The 20,116-nt window shown below is 35.6% G+C and overlaps 1 protein-coding gene across 1 annotated transcript in view; it reads right to left on the bottom strand.

Annotated features, from left to right (window-relative positions):
- The window catches only part of PLXNC1 (plexin C1), a 67,515-nt gene that overhangs the window by 16,319 nt on the left and 31,080 nt on the right, over positions 1-20,116 (bottom strand). Inside the window, exons 13-23 of the mRNA XM_072399020.1 lie at positions 19,267-19,369; positions 17,299-17,400; positions 13,465-13,571; positions 12,674-12,727; positions 11,491-11,630; positions 7,706-7,904; positions 5,660-5,806; positions 5,230-5,407; positions 3,992-4,095; positions 2,282-2,333; positions 995-1,026 (exon numbers count right to left, since the gene is read on the bottom strand). Of these exons, the coding sequence (XP_072255121.1) occupies positions 995-1,026; positions 2,282-2,333; positions 3,992-4,095; positions 5,230-5,407; positions 5,660-5,806; positions 7,706-7,904; positions 11,491-11,630; positions 12,674-12,727; positions 13,465-13,571; positions 17,299-17,400; positions 19,267-19,369 (1,218 nt within the window). The remainder of the gene's footprint in view (positions 1-994; positions 1,027-2,281; positions 2,334-3,991; positions 4,096-5,229; positions 5,408-5,659; positions 5,807-7,705; positions 7,905-11,490; positions 11,631-12,673; positions 12,728-13,464; positions 13,572-17,298; positions 17,401-19,266; positions 19,370-20,116) is intronic.

Genomic DNA, 20,116 nt, shown 5'->3' with positions numbered 1-20,116 from the left:
TATGTATCCTTTTACAATGTATCTTTTTATGTATCCTTTTATAATGTATCCTTTACATCTGTTTGGAGGCTGTAGAAGCTCTACACAGTGCTGAAAAAACCCGAATTTTTCCTCCCATTGACTTTAATGGTGTTCGACTTTGAAATTCGACCACCCAAATAATTTTGCTACATTCGAGCGAATAGCTGCCGAATCGAATAGTGAGCTATTTGACCAACACTATTCATTAATGCCTTAACCTCCCTGGTGGTCTGATTATATTTTTAAATGTCAAAGCTGTACATTTGACATTTAAAAATATTTATTATTTTAAATTTCCCACCATGTCCTGGCCCCCAGAGCACCGTTGCTGCACACTCCCACTTCCCATGACTACCTGGCATTTACGTTCCCTGGCCTCGCGTCCCCAACGTTCACTTGCTGAAGATGCAAGGCCAGGGGACACAGATGCTGGACAGGCATCGCCAGAGGACCAGGTAAGCCCTTTACAATTTGGGGTTACTGATTTTGGTACTAAAAATTAACCCAGAGCCACACTTGGGAATACCACCAGGGAGGTTAATAAGGAATGAAGATGTTCATGATTTTCACTTTAAATATTTTCTATACATGCACTGCATAGGAGTATAAACTGTAACATGCAAAACCAGCAAAGAAAAAAATATAATACATTCTATTTCAGTGATCAGTTATTTTAAAAGACATTTTTTGGCCTTGTATTGAGTAAGTTAAAGCCCATTGAAATATTTCCCCTCTATTCTAGTTCTTGTGAAAACACACAATTTAGCATTTACCCTCATTTTTATTTCTTGTAGAATATTTGATGAAACAATTAGACAGCATAAATGCCCCTCCCAAAAAAAATAAAGTTCTGCCTTAATTTATACTTTATTGAATTCCGTTATTTTAAAAATTACTACAAAAGCAATAAGGAAAATTGATAAGGATACAAACATTCTAACTGGCTCTAAATAAGAAATAAATAATAACTTACCAAATGCACATAACCATTGGAATAATCTTTTGCTGAAAGGGAAAAAACTGAAGTAAAAATGAAGGCATTGTAAGATGTAGTTTGGTTAGTATATTCTAATCTTAGTTTTTGAGTACCAGTTGGACTAATTTCAGCTCCTGAAAGGCAACCTGTATGCTGACCTTCTCTGAAAATCCTGCTTTCCTGTCTGGTTCTAAGCCCATGTCCCAACACCAGGATTGGGACACAGAATTTGCCTCTGTTTGGTTCCCTGACAGATTGCTGAATTGACTCCATTTTGGTTGGATTTGTTTGAAGGCATATCATTCAGCCAATTGGACCTGTATACTGTGACAGCTGCCATATTCGGTTTGCCAAATTCACACAGCCTTAATGATTTTACCTAACAACATGATGGGATTTTTTAAAGCTTTATTTAAACTTGTCTGATATAAGGGTTACTGTGCATCACTGTATTTTCCCAGGGTGATATCTGGGAGTCCCCTTTTCAAGCTCCTCACCTGCAGGCCCCTACAACACGAGATTATGTTGTAAGGATGAGGGTGGGGGGATTGGATTTTGTCAAAAGGGAAATGGGTTACAAGCTTTTTGTTCTCCTCCTTTTTTGGCAAATCAGATGCCTGAAGACCTTTTATAGTAAGAATGGGGGGGAGGGGGGCACATATATTGCAGCCCCATTTCCTATCCAGAAAAATCCGAAGCCTTTTAAAGGGTCTGGTTTTCATATTAGGGTTTACCCCACAACATTTTTTAAGGCTTTAAGACAGCCAATCTGACTGGCTGACTTTGACACTTGTCACTATCCACTGGTGTATTTGGCCAGATCTGATCATCGAACAAATGTTCAGCTTTATTCATTTCTGGCTGAATGACGGATGTTTGGGTCAGATTTTTGACACATCCAAAGCTGAACACCAACCCAACATACACCGATCTTCCAACACAGACAAATTTTACTTAGAATATTACCTAATTGTAGAGAACAATAGAGCACATTTTTGGAACAGAAAACTTTAGGGAGGAAGGTCCCAGACTGAAAACTGGAGTCAGGAAACTATGCATAAAACTTATATGGGTCCTGTTTGCTAGATGTTGGATTTTTTGGGCACCAAAGTCTGTAAGCCTAATACAAAAAACAGCCAACTGGACATCATACCCTGTCTGTCAACTATAAGTATGTCTATAACCTGAGCATTCAACCATCATGACTTAAATTAAACTACTATTTAAAACCCATTACTTTAATATGTATATGTTTACTTGTGTAATTAGAGATCAGTGAGTTACCTGGGTCATGGTTCTTTCTTATAATTATTTTAATTGTTGCACCATTCTCTATCTAAAAATAAAAACATTTTAGATTAATTTACCTTGAACACAATCAAACATAAGAACATAACAAACATTTAAGAAGTACCACAAATATATCTGTAGTAGTTACCACTTTAGACAATTAAAACAGACATTAAAACCTAAAGCCTTCAAAACACTATTATGCATATGATATTCTCTAATAAAAGAAACAAAATACCAGTACTTTATTAAGGTCAGTTTTGAGCACCTGCTTTTTATTTTTCATTATTGACATTACAGCACCTGAAACAGGTTGCAACCCTAAACTTCTCTTTAGAATGCACATTTCTAAAGTAAAAATGTTTAAATGTGATAAAAGTGAAGGGTAGCAAAACAGGATATTGCCAACCTCTATGAACACGTATATGTTTTTTTTTGGTATGAGGCCTAATGTCTAAAAAGGAAGTAACTTGTGTTTAAGGATGTAAAAATGAAACTAGACATGCTATGTCTATAGAAATTAAATACAGAACTAAAATGAATTAAAAGAAGATAATCCAAAATACCCTTTCCCTGTCAGCAAAAAAAACATTGAAAGCAATAAAACAGCTGTATATAGAAAATTGAGTATATAGTAAAATTCCTATCATAACTCTAGTTTTAGTAAAAATACTGTAGAATTATTTTAAAAAGCAGTTGTATGGTGGCAAATTATATATTTAGTTCTCTGGTCTGTACATCATGGCTCATTCCTGCCCATAAGCAGGTGTAGGTCTATACCTCTCATAATATGGAAATGGTCTGCTGTTGAGTTAACTTCAGATTTCCAAGCAATGCAATAATTTTATCAGATGGATGATTGTATCAAAGTTAATTTACTCCTTTTGTTCTACACCTTAGCAGTTTGAACAAAGTTCTCACATAATAGGAACATAAATAGAACTGAGACATTACAAATGTCTAACAACTGGTTGTGAGCAATGGTAGTTTAGAACATGTAATGATATCTTAATGTATAATGACTCATAATGAAGGTGTTGTTTTGGTTTTACTTGAATGTACTTCAGAACCCCTCATGACTGGGTATAGGTATGAGACTGCATGCAGGTAGGGCTGGTAGGGAACAAAAAACAAATTAGGTTTTTTTTTCTGGCTTATAACAATTGTTTACACCAAGGCAGGTTGAAATCCACAATGTTCCATCCCCTACCTTCATAAACATCCAGATCTGGAAAAAGCTAGAAATAGCAATTTATAGGTAGATGCTGTGTCTGTACTGAGAAAACTGTAAACACAGTTTAAAATGCCAAACAGGGCTTTATACCCCAGTTCAGATGAAAGAATTTTCAAATCTTTTGGTGGTACTAATGCCGCTGATGGAAAAATGGAAAATATTCCAGGATATTCCCAATTTTAACTTCACTTGGTTTTAGATGTTTTAGGTGAAGAGCCAAAAGGGCAGTGTTTTGCTTTACTTTCAGGAAAGAGTCCCATCAAAGGCCCAAGTAGTAAAATGTTTAAATATTATCAATTGGATAATGGCAATTAATCAGGTCAGCAAAGCAGGTTTAGGATGTGCACTTTCTGTGGCCACGCTATCTTGTGGTAACAGCAGTTCTTTTTATGTTATGTACTTTTTCATTTTAGAGAAGTTGTAAAGAAAATTACAATTCAGGTAAAAATAAATTTCAATGTATAACTTACCTTGTAATGTTTCACGGTGTTCAATTTCCTCAAACCATTATCCATCACAACAGAAGAGTCATCTACATCTGACAATTCCTTGTATGTTTGACCAAAATGAAGCTCTGATCAGAAGGTAGGAGAAATAGGCATGTATAGAGTTTAAAACAATAAACCATTTTAAATCACAGCTACATAATACAAATTTAAATATACCAGATTGCAAGTCATTAGCATGCATTACAAATTTTTTAAATACATTTTGGAGACATTCAGATATATGCAGTTTACTCAAACTCCAAAGCTACCATTTTTAGATGAATCAAAACGTTTTTTTGTTGAGAACCATTTTTTAGGACTGGAAATAAGTACTGGCCTGCTATATGTGAAATTTATGAAGATATACCCTGGCCGTTTTATAAGAAAGATAGCAGGGAGGTGTCAATTCCAGTCTGCCCTCTCTGCAGTTACTAATATAATTTTTTATTATTGAACCAAAACCTGGGGTAGTGACAGCAACAGCATTAAACATTACAGCTTGCAGACCAGTCACTAAAAATAGTCAACATGGACAATACTTTATAAGTATTGACTTCATTATCTTAAGTGACAATGTAATCAGCGTAAAGAAGGGTATTACAGGTACCTTGGTACATTTAATGCTCCAAAGACGAGGGCATACAGCTGTAGAGTAAAATGTAGTAATAATGAGTATCAATAAGAGTAAGGTCCTACCTTTACAATCTGAGGGATAAACTTGGAAATATAAGGAAAATGATAACTGGCATGTATGGTGACAATATGTCTTGTCAGGTGGTGGAGGAGAAGCCAGTGTTGGTTAGTAATAAAGTGAAAAGCTTAACTTAGAAAATATAATTGCTTTATAAATTAGTGAAGTTAGAAGGTGTCAAGGATAGAGCCTAATAGTATAAGGAAATCATTTCAAAGAAAAGTTTGGTCATGTGCATGATGGAGCTTGCATTTGAGATGACAGCTGGAAATGTATGAAATTGCCAGATTGTGGAGAACTTTGTAGATCAGAGTTAGACATTCCATAAAATTATTAGCAAAGTTTAGGGCGATACCTCAGAAAATGAGCAGAAGCATTGTAGATATTAGAGATACCAGATGGTGATTATTAAGTTAGCATAAGATCTACATGGCAAAGCAGGATGAGTGAAATAACTCATCCTGCTTTGCCATGTAGATCTTTTGCTAACTTAATTATAGGCAACACTGAACTTAACCTTTATACCTACCCAAACAAATGTCGCAAAGAGGGTTGCTAAAAGAATACCCATTCTTTGAAAGAAATGTCTGCAGAATTTTTTCTTTGACTTGCCCAATAGTATCACAATCTAGAACTGTTACTTTTATGCAATAATCGGCATCATGAACGGCTTCCCCTTCTGGTGCTGGGAAATGTACATTTATGTCCTTTAGGAACAAAGAGAGAATATGAGTTGTAAATATTACATACAAATGTCAGTACAACAGCACTAAATCAGTGCTGGCAGTCAGATTTCCATAAAGTATTTACTTTTCATCCAATAAAATACTTTGTTGTTTTGTAAATTACCTAAAACACACGTGAAAAAATAACACCACAAATAAATTGTATCTGGCGATATGTTAAATAGTACAATACCACACCCCAAAAATAAAAATAATCAGTAAAACAATACTTACAACATTGTTAAAATCTGTAATTTGCCATAAAAGCCAGTCCTCATTCAGTGTGTACAGGGCTTTACATGTTATTACATCCATTGGACCTTTGTGTATCCTCTGATTCAAGGTACAAACAAGACCATAAAGAGGTTCTCCCACAGATTCCTAGAAAAGGGTAACATAACACGAATAGGAATCAGGTCTACATGCAATGTGTACATTCCCAAGTGTTAGCTAAGTTTCCTGAAAGGCATGGGAATAGCATAAGGTGGAAATTAAAATGTCAAAGAAATAAAAGCATACCAAACCAGATGTGTGTGACTAAAGTTTTAGAGCCCTGTGTGCCATTTTAGCTAATCAATGGGCCTGATTTATTAAAGCCCACAGGGACTGGAGAAGATAGACTATCATGGGTGAACCAGCCAACCTGGAAAGAATCTAGTCCAGAACTGAAAACATTTCAGCAAAGTGATTTTACCCCAGGTTCTCCCATATTAGTCTATTGTCTCCAGTGTTAGACAGCTTTAATAAATCGGGCACAATTTATAAGATTAATATTTGTACACAGGAAGTACTTGTAGGCCGCAATGTTTTGCAATCTCCAAATCATGAAACATCATCTGGTTAACACACTCAGGGACACAACCTGTCTAATAAATCTGCAAATTGTCAGCAAAAGCTTGTATGGCTTACCCAAAATATTCAGATTGATTTCTGCCTAATCAGTTGAACTCTTGCACTGAATAGTAATTGGTAAATCTGATCTAACATATCAAAATCAAAGAAAATTGTAACTGGTGTGTTGCAAAACTCAAAGGGTTTTTTATATTTATTGATGGCTATAAAGAAAATATATCATGCTGCATTAGGAAAGGTAAAACACCCAAAAACGCCACACCAACAGCCAAAATCACTCATATACATTCTAAATGCTCCCACTCTAATGATTGGAGCATTTATAGAGGGTTCTGGCCTGTTCTCAAGTGTTTATGGGCATTTTTTCTATTTTAACTCATCACGCTCTGTCATTGTAGACCTAGCCTTAAGGAACATTAAAATCATTTATGTGATCTCAATGAACAAAATATTCAAGTTGAAAATCTGGACAAGCATGTACATTAGACTTCAATCGGGACACTAGCATTTTTAGTAGAGGTCACAACAAACTCCAGCTTCCTTATTCCCTCTTCTCAAGTTTTCTATAAACTTGAACAGTCGCCACACAACAATTAATTTTTTGCTATGGAAAGACCAAATTTGAAATGTAGGCTTATGGGTGAGAAAGTAAAATGACAAGGCTTTACAATCAATTTGCTTTGCAACCTAGGAAGTTTTTCACATCTTCCAGTGGCCAGGATATGAGGTTGTCACTATGTTTTCTTGCTTATATTTTGTGAACAGAGGAAAAGACACCAGCGAGTCTTGATGAACACAGCCCGCTACTATGACAACAGACTGAGGTGTGACCATATATTTATATAAAAAGAACTTTGCTAACTTATTTAGACAAAAACATGTAAATCCAGGAACATGAAGTATACTTGTACTGAAACTAAATGCAGTTTGTCAGCCAATACGCAGATTCTTCAGTTCTGCATACATTTTCCAGCCCCAGCTATATCTGTAAGTTTGTTGCACTGTTTGTGCAGTCTATAGTTAAAATAAGGAACAGAAATTCAAAATTTACTGATCTTTTTATGAGCAAGACAAGCTCATTCCACAAAACAAGCAAAAATGTTTCTAGGTTATAGAACAGTATAATCTATAATGGTATATTCAGTGTTTAGGGTAAAAAAGAAAATACAATAGCTGTGTCTGTGTAAATTCATTTACTGAATTCTAATTTATTTTGACATTTTTGTTGGTTTCTTAAATTTATACAATGCTTTAACAAAAGGGGCAACTTGTGTTTTTTTGTGCAATTTTTTGCTTTTTTGTAGTATTTTAGATTCTTTCTATCCATGGATTGCCATACAGAATTTATCAAATACAATTAAAAGTAACAGAAGAATAGAATAAAATTTTGCATTTTAAATGTTTATTTTGGTACAATTTGTTTCTCACCCTCAAGAAGCCGTACAAGCAAGTAGCCATCCAATTCGTCAATAACTTTTCCACCACTGTCTCCGTCCGTCGTAGCATTAGCTTTGGATTTTTGTTGTTTGATTGCTCTATCAGATCTTTAATTAATGTTTCAAGTAACCCAGTGAGAGAGAGTAAATTATTTTGAAAGATGATGGTCAGGAAGGATGCAAACATACATCTATGAAGAACAATATGCAATGTATGAATATTTTTTTAAAGAGATCTATAGACATTTTATTGCAAAATTCTATCCATAATGCATACACTATTTACAACGGTTTTTATAGGATAGTAGTACAACATCTACAACTGGATTCTTGCATTTGTGAGAGTATGGGTTCAATCCCCACTATGTGTGTGCCTTCTGTGCTTGAATACTTTCTCTGCCACAAAGATAAAATTAGTTACGTAATCAGCAAAACTACATAAGCCTGTACATTGCCTTGTCAGGCTGTAAGCATTTTATGAGGCAGGGTCTACAACATACTCTGTAATGTGCATGTACTATGACAAATGGAAAACATGAAACCATTTGTTGAAGCATCAGGTCAGTGCAATTGGTAATTTATCTTGAACTAAAAAATTGAATTTTTCTTTTGCATCTGTTTGTGAAATGTGAGTAGTGGAACCCTAAATTCAAAAAGAACAATGAATTGTAGAGTACACCAGGAAAAAACCAAACCAATCAAAAACTGTTGCTACTAGGGTTTGTAAGAATATAAACATTTATTAATCAAGTTTACTTAATTTAAAGTAATGTTCTTAAAGCAATACATGTATGGTTCAGTAACTAAATTTCCCTAAAATATGCATTTATAGGTTAACAGAATTAAGACATCTGTCATATCTAAATGTATTTAAAGGAAATCCTGTGTTTAGCATTCACATTTCATGTGACACTTACATCCTGCCAAATTTGGAAGGGGTGAGACTAGGCATAGAAACAAAATGTTCAAGGCAAACACAAATGTAGGTTACATATTATTTTTTGTGCATCAATTAAAACAAATATATTAGCATGGTTCAGAAATGTTCATGGGAGACTGTTTTAGGACACTATAATTTAAAGTTTTTAAGGAATGACTTAATCCAAGCACTGGATGCAAAAATCATATGATGTTGACTAACCATGCAGCTGAATTTCAAGCAGGCATAAAACAATAAATATTGCAGTTAGTTATTATTAATTAGGTATTACTTTAAAAAAACAATGCACGTAGTATAATCTACTTTATGTATTTTGGGGTAGACTGGGAGAATAGCAAGCATATCTAGGGGCAATTCAGGGTTGTTGCATTGTATATGTGCATAAATGTAATATGCTAACAGAAGGAGAAAGAAAAGAGCTGCTGGTTGCTCCTTTACTGTTCAGTCATTAGAGGTGGTGGATTAGTTCTGATCAGAATCAATTCTGAGTTGAATTTTAGCTATTTTGACCTCAACTCCAAGTTTGGATCTCCTATCCGAGGGAAAATCATGACAAATAATTGCATTGGCAGCGAATAGGGACAGATAGGAGTGTTGAAAAACAGCAGAGACTGAGAGAGAGAGCACAGTAAAAAAACAAAAAAGGTGCTTTTCATCTTCTGTGGCTGCTAGTTAGGGATAGGGAGAGAGTTTATAAAAGGCATAGGTAGTAATTAAAAATATAAAGGGGCTTGTCAAGGCATTATTTTCTGCTACTGCTAGTCACGAGTGTATTGCAGAGCGTGGAGGTAATAGGGACAGATAGTAGTTGAAAAAAAGGGGAGAGAGTGCTTGCCAAGGCACCATTTTCTGCTACTGCTTGTCAGAGATAGAGCTTGATGCTAATAGGGACACATTGGCAAGAGGCAAATTCCTCCCAGCTTTGGCACCTTTGGTGGATTGCTGGCTCATTCATCATCTCAGTTATAGCAGGAAGACATTAAACATGATATATTACATTGGAGCCAGGGTACAAATGTCTCCCTTGCAACACTCATAACCTCTCTCACTGAGGTTCCAAGTTCCTCTGTTTGCAAACAGTATTTCTGTCACTCAGAAAATTGGTGATTGTGGTTTGTGTGAATCACACGAAACAAATCCTGATGAAGAAAAATAAGCTGTGTAATGATGCACAAGTTATTCAATCATGAGGAACTATAGTTGTTATTCGCTGTCTTTGTTCTGCAGGTGCTTCTGATAGTGGCAGTAGAGGTGGTGCTGGGGGTGGTAGTGCTGGTAATGTATCTCAACAGGTCTCAGAAAACAACAGGTAGACAAGAAGCTGAGTAAATTTTTTATCATTTTTGGGTCAGATAACAATAGTGATGTTGTTCTGGTCAAAACTTGGGAACTGAGTAAAAGTGATGACGATGACAGTGATAGACATAAAGATGATCAAAGAAAACCAGTTTTTGGAAAGCAAGGACTCTGCAAAAGTGAAGCTGCAGATACCTTTGACTTTCGCAAAGGCTGACAGCTTCAAACATTGGGGGTTTAGTTTATTGGGTGTCCCCTGAATGAGAATATCTTTTGTTTGTTCTTTTTGCTGTATTTTTCGCTTTGTGCAACATATCTAAACATGGGGTAAGCGGTGGATGAGCTGGTACAACAACATCTTCCCTCATCCAGCAAGTGAAGAAAAACCATCTGCTTATCTGGAAAAACACTGTGCCCAGTAAATCCTACCTTGTCTTTCTCATCCTCCATCCTGTTCTTAAAAATGTATAAAATCAAATGCTGGTGCTGTAACTGCTAATACTGCTACTGATGCTCCAGATATTGCTGCTGCTGTTGTTTACTATAAATATCAGTAATCATCAGAGCAATACTTTTTGTACTATAGGGTGTATAGGACTGTAGATGTATAGAAAAGACTGTCTTTACTTCTCCCCTCCTTATCATTTTTCATCTTGTACTTGTCGGGCCTTCATTAGATAATGAAGGTCTAGGAAACAAAATGACAATGCCAACTGATCATTCAGTTGAACAAGCTGCTGGTGCTACAGTCATTGCTGTTTAGGAAGCCAGGTCCTTTAAGAAATGTATGGGGTGCTCTCAGTTTCATTGGAAGATATCAAATTACCATTTTTTTTCAAGCCAAGCTATACCTGCTCTCTACAAATATGAAGCCCATATGTACTCTCTACAAACATATAGTTCATATGTCCAATTTCCTGAAATTGGCATTGTGTAAATAGGTCCATGTGATATTTGGAGCAGTATCTACTGGTAGGGCCATAATATACTTTACAGCTCATTGGGTGAATGTCTTGCGGTGAACTGATAAGTCCACATGGTAGGATTTATCACCTAGTAAAATACCGTAGTATAGAGAATGAGCTCCAAGGCTATTTCCTTTTTTAATTGTTCTTCTACTTCCTCTTTATAAAAGTACCTTTGTCTACTGCCAAAAACACGGCTATTCTACATATCCACACAGAATGTGTAAGCTCCAGAGCTTTCATGCAATTCTCCATCTAGTCTGTCTGTGTGAGGGAAGTAACACTGCAGTGGAGTGGTTTTCTGTCATTATAGAAAATAAAAACCACCAGCTATCCCCCTGATAACAGTTTCCCTGACTTGCAAGATACTTTGGTCATGGTTAGAAAGGTCCATACCAATCTCAGCAAATCCTACACCGCATAAAATCTACAGAAAAACCGACTGGAGTTTAGCTTCAGAGAATAGCATACTTACAAACCGATCTGTCGATGTTTGATGGACATTCTTCTCCCACATGTAGATATTTAATGCAACCAATCTAACTAAAACGAACAAGAATTATTGTTAATCATCACCTGTCTTTGACTGAGAAATCTTTCTGCTTTTCTAATGTGTGGATCAGCAGGACCAAAAAGCCTTGATTCTCAAATAAAATCTTCAAGGTAGTTAGAGCATCATTCTCATCTGTAAGATTTTTAGGGTTTTTCTGAAAAGGCTGTAATTAAAAAACAAAAAAAATTAATGTCACTAGTTGCATATAGTGTCCTGGGTGAGATTGGAACCTAGGACCTAGTGCTGCAAAGGACAGAATGCTAACCTCTGAGGCACCATGCTGCTTATAGTCTACACAAAAAGTATAAAAAGATTATAGCTCCCATATGTGTAGCATACAAAATATTATCAAACCTAATATTTTTAAGACAACCTTTTTATGAAGATTTTATTATCAATTTATTTTCTTTCTGTATCTAAAAATTAGTGGGTGACAGACAAGATGAATCCAACCAATGTGAGACATGTTACTTGCCAATAAAAAGGGGGTGATTACTCCTTTTTTATATAGTTGTGGAGCAAACATTTTCACACAGAACCAGAGTTGGCAACATCTTTTTCAGTCCATGGCCCATGCTGTTTTGGCGTTATACTAAAGTAGTATAACTGTTACGCTTTTACCTTAAGTATCTTTGTTCTAAATATCATACTAAAACAATAAGATACTAAAACAGTGTACTAGCAAACTAGCAAGAATATTACCATCTTGTTCTATCATACTACATTTGAAAATATACCCAATCATGGAACATAATACAACATACCAGTTTTGTTTTCTGTTGTACAATCCAATCTTATTTCTTCAGTAAAGGCAGATTCTATTACGTTTATTCAATTTTTATTTGTTAAGAAATTTGGTTAAGGTTATGCTTAACACCCTACAGCTTAGCCAATTTTGCTTAGCTAAACTTTCGTACAATGAAGACTTACTTTACCAAAGATGTCTACCATATCACCTGAAAAATTTCTCTTCTTGACTGTTTAAACTGGCAGGGCCCAAATATCACAGTCCCAAGGGAAATAACACTTTTTTAAAAAGTTTCAAACTGTGTATAGTTTACAATGGGGGGGGGCTTTTGGGAACCTACTGTTGTAGGTACAGGCACACAAAAAAAGACAGCACAACATAGTTAAATCTTTTATCACTAATCTTCATACTTGAGTGTATGCCAATATATACATATAAATGTATGTTTTTCAACTTACTGAAGGAACGTTTTCACACAATTTTTCACTGAAGTCCTGCCTGTTTCCATCAGACTAAAAGAAAGAGAACAATTCAATTTTAATATAAACCAATTTCAGATGTGAGCAAAAATTTTGTTTAGGAAATATTTATTAGGAATATATATATATATATATATATATATATATATATATATATAAAAAATATATATATATATAACTATTAGGAAATGTTTCATATTTGGAATTCTGGAACTGGTGTTTCAAATGTATATATTTACATGCTTCATGTGTTTTACTGATACTGTTGCATGTATACTGCAAAAATAGTTCATAGTTCAGGTGGAGATGATGATAAAAGCCTATTTACTAAGCTCTACTTGTATACCAATGCCTTCACGGAAAACCCACTGTAGCTGCTTTCACCGGTGGACAGGGGTCAGCAAGGGTGCTCTGACTGATCTACAGCTAAGAAGCCCCAATACTTTGGAGATGACCAGTCATCTAGCCATCACAGTTTGTCCCTTGTCAAAGTCATTTAGATGCCTATACTTATTTTTCAATTTTTAACTCATTAACCTTAAAATTAGATTGTGTTCCTGTTGCCTAATATACAGTATTCTATTTCTTGACAGATGCCATTGTAGCAAAATAATGAATGCAAATAATAAGTCCAGCTTACAGCAATGACCTGTGTGTCCCCAGGAAAGGATGCCAGGAAAAATTTACCCAGCGCATAATGTTTTAAAGACTAGTTGACTAGTTCAGCTTTCATTGATCTGTTAAGTCTGATATATAATTAAAATGTTTACCTCTGGGAAAAATGTATTTAAAGCAAAATGTTTGTAGTCAAAGAATGGAATGGTGCCTACTGCCTCCACTGTCACATCTTCCTTATCGATTTGAAATTCTGCAAAACCTGCAAATGTACAATATTGATACAATAATAATTTAGACAAATACATAAATCTGCAAAAAAACAGTTTGAATTTTTTCTTGTGGAGTACCAGAATAATTACACAATTTAGTGATGTCTGCTCAGAAAACAAGTTGTCTGTGTAAGATGCAAATACTATTGTCATGGCAATTATTTTTATATGGCTTGTGGGTAGATGACTGTAGATGTGTTTGGATGTGAGTGCATTATTACACTCTAAAGCTATAGTACATTAATATTTTCAAAATTCTGATGTCATCAGGTTTTCCTACAATGAATATGTATTACTGTTCTCTTTTCAGAGGTTGTATAAAAAAATGTCAAAGTTTCTCCAAGAAAACCATGTTTAAAGGACTGAAAGTTACACTGGAGAGTGTGAAAAGCAACTGGGGTGTGTCCAGTTCATGCTTAGCTTAAGCAGATGAACTGACTCAAGAACTCATGAACTACTCAAGATGTGTAGAGCATGGGATCTTTAGTTTAGGGGTTGGTATGGATATCCCACTAGTAATTACTGTTTGTTCAGTGTTAGTCTTCATAATTCTTTAAAAAAGCAATATTTAGTGAAAGCAGTATACATTTTTAAAGTAATACTTGACATACCAAGTAGCTAGAGAGGGCAAGACCGGCAGGAAAACCTACTGTGTCTCTGCAAATTGACAATTTTGCAGAGTAATTGCAATCTGATAAGACATTTTTGATTGTGTGCAAAGGTTTTGTCTTATTTCTTTTCTGATATTCTTCTTTTATTATATTTTTGGATTGCATGACTTTTATTTAGTCTGATGCAACCTAATGTTGGTATTAAAATGACAGCAAGTTTTCGATACCAAGCTCTATGACATTGCAAAGCTCGAAATTAGAGATAGGCAGATAAATGCCTTCTATTGCCATATATAAAATAGTTTGGCTACTTCAGTTTCAGTGCTGCACGGTATAATGATACCTAAGACCTTTAGTCACAATAAATAAGGATGTAGCCACACAGCTGACTTAAGAGAAAGATCTCATTGTGAAATGTGCATAGTCATTTCCCATTGCCTCATATTTTACTTCATTTTTTAGTGTTTTTTGCAAACTAATATCCTGCTGAAGAGACTTAACATCTACTTGATACAGAACCTTGTACTGGTAAACATGTACGAATGTGAACTTTGCTGAAAAGCTTAAGAAATCAACAGTTACCTGAATTGTCTTATAGTTCTCTTTTTTCTATTTGTTAAGGTAATTTATATAAAGTAGGCTTACATTTTAAAAGTAAACACACCACAAATCCATAAGTGACTCCATAAGTGAGAGGATAGCAGACGTACACAATTAAAAATAGTTTTAATTGTTCTACTCTAAGAGTGCTAATAATGTATGCATTTTAGTGCACACATTTGTAAAAGGTCAGAAAGGGAACCAAAGGTTTATGAAAGCTTGTCTCGTGTACTGTACTCCTAGTCTGATGACGTCAATCTTCTCAAAGGAAGAAAGCTGTCGAGGTCACTGGCATAGACCTTAGAGCAATTTTTTCTGTATATGTATATACAATGTAAGATTTTTCTGCACAGCCTGTAGCATTTCTATAATTACCTGTGGAATTGTATATTGTTTACTTTTTTCTTTTTCAAATAAGAAAGACCACAGAATAGTGACATGCAAATTACTTTAAACCATTGAAGCAAATTACATCAATAATTTATCAAAGTTAGATCAGGTAAAAATGAAATGTGGTTCTTATGGCCATTCTATCCCATTGTGTAAAAGAAATTCTGTCACTTAAAGCGGACTTCTTATCACATTTTTAACCTTAAAATGGCAACCCTATTATACAATGTGTTTTTTTTTTTAATTTTTAATTTTTATTTTTTTTTTTTTGTTTCAATAAGTTTTCATTGTTTTTTCAAATAATTATTCAAATCAAGTAAACATAGAATATTTGTACTAGGATACATAAACAATATAAACAATGAAAAGGTAAAAAGTGAGAAAAGAATTTATAAAGGTGAGAAGAAAGAGGGCAAATCACATGGGGGGGGGGGGAATTCCTCAGGCGTCCAATATACATTATGAATCCAAAAAAATACAGGTGAAGTCCACTGATCCAATGCAAGTAACCTGAAGCTTATAGTGCCTTGCCTGAAGAAATGCTCTATTAAACACAAAGACACGGACATCACACGGATGTGGAGAGATGGGAAGAGGGAAGTCTGGCTGGGGTGAAATAGTGTGTAATACACAGTTTAAAATATTTTTTTTAATTGTTTTTTTTTTAATATTGTGGGGGGGCCTCCTTTTCCGTCTTTACGGTGGCTAAGACTAAAAGGAAAACTAAAAGCCCCCTGGGATGCATACGCTACAGGGTGCTTTCCTGGAATGTGAAAAAAAGTCCAATCTAAGGCATATGTAGTAAGATTGGGTGACGTCAGCAAAAGCCGGAAAAAGATGGCAATGCTGCTGCAATTAATACTCATCTACGCAGATCTTCACTCCTCTACACTACAGAACTACAGTGGCTTGAGAAGTGTTTCTTGTGTCTGGTCCCCTTCTGATCACTGTTATTTCTTTTAGTGGCTCAGGGTCAGCAGACCAAACCAAGCATGCATAAACCACAGCAGCTCTTCAAGACTTAAGATTGCTGGCAGGATAGGTGAGCAGCAATGCTTTTCTTTGCAGGGAGACCTTAGTTTCAGGGTTTTTTTCCACTTTAATGTGTAAGGTCCAGGAAAAGTATTCATCAGACACCAGTCCCCCAATCTAACGGCGCACTCTTCACCTATAGCATCCCCCGCTCAGCCTCGGGAGACTGGTTGGGTTTCCCAGCACTCCATTGCCCCCAGGACATGGAGCCCAAAGGATGGTGTCTGGGGAAGGGCTGGCAGAGGACCAGGAGCCCACAGATAAAGCAGTACCAAGATTCCAATAGGGACAAGTCTAGAAAATAAAGCCAGAGGTCATAACAGATAATCCACCCACCAGACAAGGTACCCAAGGGGAAGACAAAAGCAGAGTCGGGGTCACAGGGAAAAGGTCGGTTCTGGCAGCATAAACTCACAGGGTCAGGAACAGGCAAGATCAGCAACAGTAAATCAGACAAATTCACACACGATAAGCAAGTCAGCCTAGCTTAACGCTACAACAGGCACTGGTGACTGGGAGCAGAGAAGCGCTAAAGTTCCAGCTGCCACTGGCAGTGCAGGATAGAGCCAGGAACCAATCTGCCTCTAAAAACCGCTTTAGCTGCTGCTCTTTCTTTATTCTAATTGCTGCTGCAAGTGACATTGGTGGATAAAATAGGTGGTGTGGGATACTGTGGTGGTGCACAGCACATGCCCGATAAGCGTTCCATAACATAATCATGTTTATACATAGGGTAATAAATATTCTGCAAAAAATCTAAATTTAATAATTTTATTTCACATGAAGATCATCCATTTACCTGGGGGCACATTAACAAGAGGTAATTTGCAATCCTGGTTTATTTCTGAAATGTCAGCAGAGAGCAAAGGCGAGATTAGACTACAATTTCTTTTCTTTTCTCTTTACTCCAGTTTCCACAAGTTATCATTTGCTTTTGTGTGTGCTAAAAATATTGTGTATTATTCATATAATGTGACACTCCCTAATAATGTGTAGCTATCTGGCAGGTTAGATTTTTTTAGAGGAAATTTTGAAGTAAATATGCCAACAGCTCAACAGAACACATTTTTGCTAAATGACATACCATCACGTATTTCTTGTCTAATGTCACACTCCAGCTGTTCCATCTGCTTGCTTAGTTTCTCACTTAACTTTTTAGATTTGTACCGTGTTATTACACAGGTAACTAAATGTGAAACAGAAAATATAGAATAAAAAAAGTTAACTTAATATAACATATGTCATAACATAAAAGCTAAGCAACATTAAAGACAAAAATTATTTGTGGTTTCCAATGACAGAGCTCTTCAGATTTCTAAATATAGCCTAGTAACAATTCTGTCCCCACTTCTGAAGATAGCAGGGTAGTTATTATTTAAATAAGACAGTATCTTACACACAAATCAATGTGTTGTTTGTATGTGTTCTGTTTTATTATCACTTGGAGTTACCGAGAAGGTCAATTTCACCTTTTTTTTCCGACTAGAAAAATGTTTATTTGTTACCCCTATCATTTATATGGGCATCACTCATTAGACATACAGGTTGTATTCTTATTGTTCGGGCATCGATAAACCATGGCATACCAACTCACGTTCAAAGTGCCTGTGTACTGTCTGTTATGCTGCAAAAAAAGTAGACAGACCTCATTTTTTTATATTTTGCAGTGAGTTGCAGCTGTTAAATTTTGAACAATGCACAGTGTACTACAATGCACATCAATACACATTTATGCACGAATTGCATAAGGTCTTTCTGCATTATGGTGTAAATTAGTCCTTACTGGCTCCTATGGGGCAGCTGTATTGTTACCTTACACTAGGTGTACCGATAAAGGGATGCCTTTGACTAACAAGAGACTGTGATGACTGAGATGCAGAAAATTCTACTTTAATATAAATCACAAAGTTGACACTTTGAGTGTTTGCAAGTGTATTATTTAATTGACTCAATTTCAAGGTAATGTAATTTGCCTAAAGTGTGCATGTTATTTTTTTATGAAAGTCAAATTTTCTGGATAAAAAAAAAATAACTGAATCTAAAGTTTATTATTGGGTGCTTTGCTTGCTAATTTTAGGAGGCTTATGGACACGCTTGCATATGCAATAAGCTATGGAAGAGTTACATGTAACAAGTAACAAATGTCTCTTGATATTATCTTGATTATATATTCCATTATCAAGACTTACTCCTCTACAATCTATTATGAATGCGTCAGCCAGACTTAACCATCCTTCCCACCGCTCCTCTTTTGCTGCCTCTCTTCGTAGTTCTTCTCATTGGCTTCTATTTTATCTTAGAATCAAATTCAAGCTCCCTTTCTTTGCCTTCAAATCCCTCCACAGTTCCTGTCCCACTTATTTTTCTGACCTGATAGAAAAATACTCCCCTAGCCGCTCCCTCTGCTCCTCCGATGACCTACTAATGACTTCCTCACTCATAACCTCATCACACACACGGCTCCAAGACTTTTCAGAGGTGCCCCGACTCTCTGCAATGGTCTTCCTCAACCTATTCGGCTTGCTCCTATTTTCTGTTCATTTAAAAGAGCACTTAAAACCAACCTTAAAACTTGCCTACCCGTCTTCTTTTGTCCTGAACATGTACCTGAACAGCCTTTGCAACCCCTATTTGATTTATAACACTGTGTAATTTGTTGGTGCTGTATAAATACTGTATATTATTAATAATAATAATAATAATAATAATAATTGCCTCAAATGACTGAAAAATACTTTGAAGCTTAATTATTTACTTGTAGAACTTTTATGTGTATAAGAAATAATAGTGATGGCATATTTCACAGAATGTAATCTCTTATGTTCTTTGTCATGTTTCACTGAGTTTTTGACATCCTGTCACATGGACAGGAAAACACAGACATTATTCTATCAGATTTGTGTTAGGCTCCTAGGACTGTTCATTCTTCTATGATCAATGCTTTCACAACCAAGCAATAATAAAGAACTGACACAACGGACACTGTAATGGTAAAATGCCAATGCATAAATTACATTCAGATTAGAGTTCTTCTTTATTAGATTGCACTTACCAATAACTACACCTAATAGAACAGGAATAACTAGAAGGATATATATGTAATAGGAAATCCATGTAACTTTCGTTAGTTCCTGTGTATAGCTTCCCAACACTACCTTTATAAAACAAAAAGGTGAAATTAGGTGGTGCACCAGAATATAAAATCTTTTAGAATAGACATGTGAGCTGATATTTATGACATAAAACAAAAATACTAAACTACCAAAAGGAATGGAGGAGCTCAGCTATGAGGAGAGATTAGCTGAACTGAATCTATTCTCCCTTGAGAAGAGACGTTTAAGGGCAGATATGATCACCCTGTATAAATATATAAATGGTCCATATAGAGAACTCTCTTCCCCATTATTCACTTTGAGATCATTACAAAGAACAAGAGGGCACTCTTTGCGTCTGGAGGAAAAGAAGTTTAAGCTGTGGATAAGGAAGGGATTCTTCACTGTAAGGTCTGTGAAAATGTGGAATCGGCTCCCTCAGGAAGTAGTTTCAGCAACTACTATAGATTGCTTTAGGAAAAAGCTGGATGCTTTTCAAGAAGCACAGAATATAACTGGGTATTAAGGCTTTACAGTACTCACAAGTTCAGCCTCACAAGTTCAGGAACAACTTTTTCCCCTGTTGATTCAATTTTTTACCTTCCTCTGGATCAACTATGTCTATAGGTTTTTTTTAAGCCGGGATAGGTTTATTTCCCTAGTGGTTGAACTAGATGGACTTATGTCTTTTTTCAAATTAACTAACTATGTAACTTTGTAACTGCTCTGAGGTTATTGTGTTCATCCTAGCTTCCTTATTTTGTAAGTCATTCTCCTGGAAGGAGCATTGGTACATTAGATACATACATA

Source organism: Pyxicephalus adspersus, chromosome 2, assembly GCF_032062135.1.
Source record: "Pyxicephalus adspersus chromosome 2, UCB_Pads_2.0, whole genome shotgun sequence".
NCBI classification, from domain to species: domain Eukaryota; kingdom Metazoa; phylum Chordata; class Amphibia; order Anura; family Pyxicephalidae; genus Pyxicephalus; species Pyxicephalus adspersus.
This window is presented reverse-complemented; position numbering and strand designations above follow the sequence as displayed.